The 8040-nt window shown below is 52.5% G+C and overlaps 1 protein-coding gene across 1 annotated transcript in view; it reads left to right on the top strand.

Moving 5' to 3' along the window:
- Positions 1-4035: 4035 nt before the first annotated feature.
- LOC107307248 (DNA (cytosine-5)-methyltransferase 1-like) overlaps positions 4036-8040 on the top strand; it is a 7046-nt gene continuing 3041 nt past the window's right edge. The window contains exons 1-2 of the mRNA XM_015850740.1: positions 4036-4080; positions 7673-7870. Coding sequence (XP_015706226.1) covers positions 7678-7870 — 193 coding nt within the window. The 5' untranslated portion in view covers positions 4036-4080; positions 7673-7677. The remainder of the gene's footprint in view (positions 4081-7672; positions 7871-8040) is intronic.

Here is an 8040-nt window from a genome sequence, read left to right on the forward strand (position 1 = left end):
TCCCACATCTCCCCCACATACCCAGAGAACGTTTCGCGCCTCCATTACCAATCCACATATCAAATCACCATTCAATCCCACTACTTCCCATACCCAGAGAGTATTCGAAGTACCGCATTCAAATCACCAATTCACATCCACTTCCCCAATACCCAGGACGTCATTCGGGTCACAATTCAACCCACATTCAACTCCACTGTCCCCATAATTCCAGATGATATCGTCGTCCCATTCCTCCAATCCCATTCAACTTCCCACTGTCCCATATCCAGGACGTATTCAGGTCCATTCAATCCCATTCAATCCCATTCAATCCCATTCAATCCCATTCAATCCCACTCTCCCCCATACCCAGCGACGTATTTCGGGTCCATTCAATATCCATTCAATCACACATTCAATCCCATTTCAATACCCACTGTCACCCATACCCAGGACGTATTCGGTCTTCAATCCCATTCAATCCTCATCCCAATACAATCCCAATCCATTCAATCCATCCCCACTGTCCCAATACTCCAGGCACTATTCCATTTGGGTCCAATTCAATCCCAATCCCACTCCCACATAACCATCTCAATCCCAGTCCCAATCCTAAATACACCAACTAGTCCCCACCATACTCCAGGACGTCAATCTCAGGGTCACCATTCCAATCCCAATCACTCCAATCCCAAGTCCCACACACCCAATTCCCAATTCCCATTCAATCCCACAAATCCAATCCCAAATTCCTAATCCCACCCAGTTCAATCCAATTATCCCATAACTCCCATTCAATCCCATCCAACTCCTCCCCGCATATCAGGACGTAATTCAGGTCCATCAACAAATCCCATTACAATCCACCATTCAAATCCATTCAAATCCCATCTCAATCCACCCCACGTACCTACCCCCATACCAAAGGACCGTATTCGGTCCATTCCACATCCCAATCCCAATCCAATCCCAATCCCAATCCCATCCCAAAATCCCAATCCCATCCCAATTCAAATCACACATCCCAGATGCCGAGAGTGTCCTGCAATTCCATCCCAAATCCCCAAAATCACCAATACCCCAGACATTCCCAATCCAATCCCAATCCCAACTCCCACCTGTCAACATCCCAAGTCACTCGCCGCACCAATCCCAATCCAATCCTTCTAATCCTAATCCCAATTCCACCCAATCCTAATTCCCAATCCAATCCCATTCAATCCCAATCCTAATCCCAATCCCAATCCTACTCTCCCTTATATCCAGGACGTATTCGGGTCCATTCAATCCCAATCCCAACCCCATTCAACCCCAATCCCAATCCCAATCCCATTCAATCCCATTCCAAATCCCATTCAATTCCCACTGCCCATACCCAGACATACATCTGGGTCATTCAATCCTCTTCAAATCCACTGTTCCCATACCCAGGACGTATTTCGGGGTCCCGTTCCAATCCCATTCCAATCCCACTCTCCCCAGACCGGACGTATTCGGGTCCATTCAAATCCCATTCAATCCCATTCCAATCCACTCTCCCCATACCAGACCGTATTCGGTCACCATTCAGTCCCATTCAATCCCATGTCCCCCATACCCAGACGTAATTCCGGTCCATTCAAGCCATCCAATCCACTGTCCCCATATCCAGGACGTATTTGGGTCCATTCAATCCCAATTCCCATTCATCCCAAGCCCAATCCCACTGTCCCAATATCCAGGAGTATCTCGGGTCCGTTTCAATCAATCCCATTCAATACCCCAATCACACCCCAATCCCAATCCCATTCAAATCCCATTCAATCCCATCCATTCAACTCCCAAATTCCAATCCTAATCCCAATCCCATTTCAATCCCACTAGTCCCCATATACCAGGAACATATCCGGGCCCATCAATCCCATCCCATTCAATCCAATACCATTCAATCCCAATCAAATCCCACTGTCCCATATCCAGACGTTATTCGGGGTCCATTCAATACCCAAACCCCATTCATCCAATCCAATCCAATCCTAATTTCCCAACCCCATGCAATCCCACTGTCCCCCATATCCAGACGTATTCCGGGTCCATTCAATCCAATCCCAACCCAATCCCAATCCCAATCCCAATCCCCCAATCCAATTCCAATCCAATCCCATCCCTAATCCAATCCCAATCCCAATCCCACGTCCATATATCCAGGACGTATTCGGGTCATTCAATTTCCCAATCCCATTCAATCCCAATCCCATCCCATCCCATCCCAAATCCAATCCCAATGATCCATTCAATCCCAATCTATACCCAATCCTAATCCATCCCAATCCCATTCAATCCACTGTCCCCATACCAGAACATACGTCGGGTCCATTCAGTCCCATCCCCATTCAATCCCACCCCAATCCCAATCCACCCCAATCCCAATCCCATTCAATCCCAATCCCAATCCACATGTCCCCATATTCAGACGTATTCGTTCCATTTCAATCCCATTTTCAATCCCACATGGCCCCATACCCAGACGTCTTCGGGTCCATTCAATCCAACTCCCATTTCAAATCCAACCCAATTCCCAAGCCAATCCAAATCAACCCATTCAATCCCCAATCCCATCCCCAATCCCATTTCAATCCCATTCAATCCCCTGTCCCATCCCAGGACGTATTCGGGTCCATCAATTCCCATTCAATCCATTCATCCATTTCTCCCATACCCAGGACGTATTCGGTCCATTCAAATCCCAAATCCCCAATCCCAATCCCAATCCCATTCAATCCCATTCAATCCCATCACTCCTATTCTAATCCCATGTCCCATACCCAGAGACGTATCCGGTCCATTCATCCCATTCAATCCCATGTCCCCATACCCAGACGTATTCGGGTCCATTCAATCCCAATCCCATTCAATCCCAACCCCAATCCCAATCCAATCCCAATCCCAACCCCATTCAATCCCAATCCCATCCCAATCCCATTCAATCCCATTCAATCCCACTGTCCCCATACCCAGGACGTATTCGGGTCCATTCAATCCCATTTTCAATCCCATTCAATCATTCTCCCTCATTTACCAGACGTATTCGGGTCCATTCAATCCCCAATCCCAATCCCAATCCCAATCCCATTCAATCCCATTCAATCCCATTCAATCCTATTCAATCCCACTGTCCCCATACCCAGACGTATCGGTTCCATTCATCCCATTCAAATCCCACTGTCCCCATACCAGGACGTATTCGGGTCTCAATTCAATCCCAATCCCAATCCCAATCCCATTCAATCCCATTCAATCCCATTCAATCCCAATCCCACCCCAATCCCAATCCCATTCAATCCCACTGTCCCATACCCAGGACGTAATCCATTTCAATCCCATTTCAATCCACTGTCCCTCATAACCAGGACGGTCATTCGGGTCCATTCATTCCCATTGCAATCCCATCTCAATCCCACACTGTTCCCCCATATTCCAGACGTATTTCGGTTCCATTTCAATCCCTATCCCATCCAATCGCATTCTAGTCCCAATTCATGCCCATTCAATCCCAATCTCCCCATACCCAGGACGTATTTGGGTCCATTTCAATCCCATCCAATTCAATCCCACATTCCGCACCCCCAATCCCATTCGCCTATTCAATCCCAATCTCTGTGCCCAATCCAATCCTAATCCGCGATTCCAATCCCATTACAATCCATTCTCCTCACGCTACTCGCAGGACGTATCCGGGGTGCCATTCGTCCGTCCATTACCATCCACTGTCCCATACCCAGGACGTATTCGGGTCTCATTCAATCCCATTCCAAATCCCATTCTGCCCCATACCCAGACGTATTCGGTCCATTCAAGTATCCAAGTCCCAATCCATTGCCATCCCATTCATTCCCAATCATATCCAGCTCTCGCCCCATTACCGCAGGACTGTATTCGGGTCCGTTCACGCACATCACGGTTTTGTCGGGACACGATGGTCGGGACCTCCCCGAGATCCGCAATGGGGCGTCAGCCCTCGAGATTTCCTACAATGGGGAACCGCAGTCCTGGTTGTCCATTTAGGGCCCAGATTCCGTGGGTCGCATTACAGTCCCATCCTCAGGGACCACATCTGTAAGTATCGCCGCTCATAGCCCGTGCTATGAGGTGATTTGTGGGCCCACACCATATCTCGTGCTATGGGGTGACATGGGGGTCTCATGCTATGGGGTGACATGGGGGTCTCGTGCTATGGGGTGACATAGGGCCCACCCCATATCAGTGCTATAGGGTGACGTGGGGCCCACCCCATATCCGTGCTATGGGGTGACATGGGGGTCTCATGGTATGGGGTGACATGGGGGTCTCGTGCTATGGGGTGACACAGGGCCCACCCCATATCAGTGCTATGGGGTGACGTGGGGCCCACCCCATATCAGTGCTATGGGGTGACGTGGGGCCCACCCCATATCCGTGCTATGGGGTGACATGGGGGTCTCATGCTATGGGGTGACATGGGGGTCTCGTGCTATGGGGTGACATAGGGCCCACCCCATATCAGTGCTATNCGTGCTATGGGGTGACATGGGGGTCTCATGCTATGGGGTGACATGGGGGTCTCGTGCTATGGGGTGACATAGGGCCCACCCCATATCAGTGCTATGGGGTGAAATAGGGCCCACCCCATATCCGTGCTATGGGGTGACATGGGGGTCTCATGCTATGGGGTGATGTGGGGCCCACCCCATATCCGTGCTATGGGGTGACATGGGGGTCTCGTTCTATGGGGTGACACGGGGGTCTGATGCTATGGGGTGACATGGAGCCTACCCCATATCCGTGCTATGGGGTGACTTGGGGTGATATAGGGCCCACCCCATATCTGTGCTATGGGGTGACGTGGGGCCCACCCCATATATGTGCTATGGGGTGCTATGGGGTTCTATAGGGTTACCTGTGTATCTCATACAGGACATGAGCGCCCTGGTTGCTGCCCGGATGCGTCACATCCTGTTGGCTTATAGGGCGCTATAGGGCACTATGGTGTGCTGTGGGGCCCTATAGGATGCTATAGGGTTCTATGGGGCGCTATGGGGTTACCTGTGTATCTCATATAGGACATGAGCGCCCTGGTTGCGGCCTGGATGCGTCACAGTGGGGCGCTATGGGGCACTATAGGGTACTATGCGGCACTATGGGGCACTATGGGGCCCTATGGGGTACTATGGGGCACTATAGGGTTCTATAGGATGCTATAGGGTGACCTGTGTATCCCATATAGGACATGAGCGCCCTGGTTGCGGCCCGGATGTGTCACATCCCATTGGCTCCCAGTTCTGACTGTGTGCTATGGGGCTGTGGGGCCCTATAGGATGCTATGGGGTGCTATGGAGTTCTATGGGGCGCTATGGGGTTCTATAGGGTTACCTGTATCCCATATAGGACATGAGCGCCCTGGTGGCTGCCCGGATGCGTCACATCCCGTTGGCTCCCGGCTCCGACTGGGTGCTATGGGGCTATGGGGCCCTATAGGATGCTATGGGGCCCTATAGGATGCTATAGGGCACTATAGGGTTCTATAGGGTGACATATGTATCCCATATAGGACATGAGCGCCCTGGTGGCCGCCCGGATGCGTCACATCCCATTGGGTCTGGTGCTATGGGGCCCTATAGGATGCTATGGGGGCACTATAGGATGCTATAGGATGCTATAGGGTTCTATGGGGCCCTATAGGGCGCTATAGGGTGACATATGTATCCCATATAGGACATGAGCGCCCTGGTGGCCGCCCGGATGCGTCACATCCCGTTGTGTCTGGTGCTATAGGGCACTATAGGGCCCTATAGGGCACTATAGGGTTCTATGGGGCACTATAGGGTTCTATAGGGTGACCTATATCCCATATAGGACATGAGCGCCCTGGTGGCTGCCCGGATGCGTCACAATGGGGCGCTATGGGGTCCTATAGGATGCTATGGGGCCCTATGGGGTTCTGTGGGGCACTATAGGGCCCTATAGGGCACTATAGGGTTCTATAGGGCCCTATAGGTTGCTATAGGGTGACCTATATCCCATATAGGACATGAGCGCCCTGTTGGCCGCCCGGATGCGTCACATCCCGTTGGGTCTGGTGCTATGGGGCCCTATAGGATGCTATGGGGGCACTATAGGATGCTATAGGATGCTATAGGGTTCTATGGGGCCCTATAGGATGCTATAGGGTTCTATAGGGTTACCTGTATATCCCATACAGGACATGAGCGCCCTGGTGGCCGCCCGGATGCGTCACATCCCGTTGGCTCCTGGCTCCGACTGTGTGCTATGGCCCTACGGGGCTATGGGGCACTATGGGGCCCTATAGGATGCTATAGGGTTCTATGGGGCACTATAGGGCCCTATAGGGTTCTATGGGGCCCTATAGGATGCTATAGGGTGACCTGTATCCCATACAGGACATGAGCGCCCTGGTTGCCGCCCGGATGCGTCACAGTGGGGCGCTATGGGGTCCTATAGGGTTCTATGGGGCACAATGGAGTTCTATGGGGCGCTATGGGGTTCTATAGGGTGACCTATATCCCATATAGGACATGAGCGCCCTGGTGGCCGCCCGGATGCGTCACATCCCATTGGCTCCCGGCTCCGACTGTGTGCTATGGGGCTATGGGGCACTATAGGGCCCTATGGGGCACTATGGGGTTCTATGGAGCCCTATAGGATGCTATAGGGTTCTATGGGGCACTATAGGGTTCTATAGGGTGACCTGTATCCCATATAGGACATGAGCGCCCTGGTTGCGGCCCGGATGCGTCACAATGGGGCACTGTGGGGCCCTATTGGATGCTATGGGGCCCTATAGGATGCTATAGGGTTCTATGGGGCCCTATAGGATGCTATAGGATGCTATAGGGTGACCTATATCCCATACAGGACATGAGCGCCCTGGTGGCCGCCCGGATGTGTCACAGTGGGGCACTATGGGGCCCTATAGGATGCTATAGGGTTCTATGGGGCACAATGGAGTTCTATGGGGCACTATGGGGCTCTATGGGGCGCTATAGGGTGACATATGTATCCCATATAGGACATGAGCGCCCTGGTGGCCGCCCGGATGCGTCACATCCCGTTGGCTTATAGGGCGCTATAGGATGCTATGGGGCCCTATAGGGCGCTATAGGGTGACATATGTATCCCATACAGGACATGAGCGCCCTGGTGGCCGCCCGGATGCGTCACAGTGGGGCACTATGGGGTCCTATAGGGTTCTATGGGGCCCTATGGGATGATATGGAGGCACTATAGGGCACTATGGGGCACTATGGAGCCCTATAGGGCCCTATAGGTTGCTATAGGGTGACCTATATCCCATACAGGACATGAGCGCCCTGGTTGCAGCCCGGATGCGTCACATCCCGTTGGCTTATAGGGGGCTATAGGGCACTATGGTGTGCTATGGGGCACTATAGGGCCCTATAGGATGCTATGGGGGCACTATAGGATGGTATAGGATGCTATAGGGCCCTATGGGGCACTATAGGGTGACATATGTATCCCATATAGGACATGAGCGCCCTGGTGGCCGCCCGGATGCGTCACATCCCGTTGGCTCCTGGTTCCGACTGTGTGCTATGGCCCTATGGGGCTATGGGGCACTATAGGGCCCTATGGGGGCCTATAGGATGCTATAGGGCACTATAGGATGCTATAGGGTTACCTATGTATCCCATACAGGACATGAGCGCCCTGGTGGCCGCCCGGATGCGTCACATCCCGTTGGCTCCCGGCTCCGACTGGCGCGACCTGCCCAACATGGAGGTTCTGCTGGCGGACGGAACCAGAACCAGGAAACTCAGATACACCCACCACGACAGGAAGAACGGACGGAGCTCAACGGGGGCGATGAGGGGGGTCTGCTCATGTGCTGAGGGTGGGTCATAAATGGGGTTAAATGGGGGTTATAGGGGGGTTATAGGGGTATATGGGGGTTATGAGGTTGTGTAGGGGGGGTACTGGGGGGGATATGGGGGTTATATAGGGAGGAACTGGGGGGATATGGGGAGGTGGCTGCGGACACAGCAGCACTACTACGAGAAGGAC

This window comes from Coturnix japonica, unplaced genomic scaffold (genome assembly GCF_001577835.2).
Source record: "Coturnix japonica isolate 7356 unplaced genomic scaffold, Coturnix japonica 2.1 chrUnrandom520, whole genome shotgun sequence".
NCBI classification, from domain to species: Eukaryota; Metazoa; Chordata; class Aves; order Galliformes; family Phasianidae; genus Coturnix; species Coturnix japonica.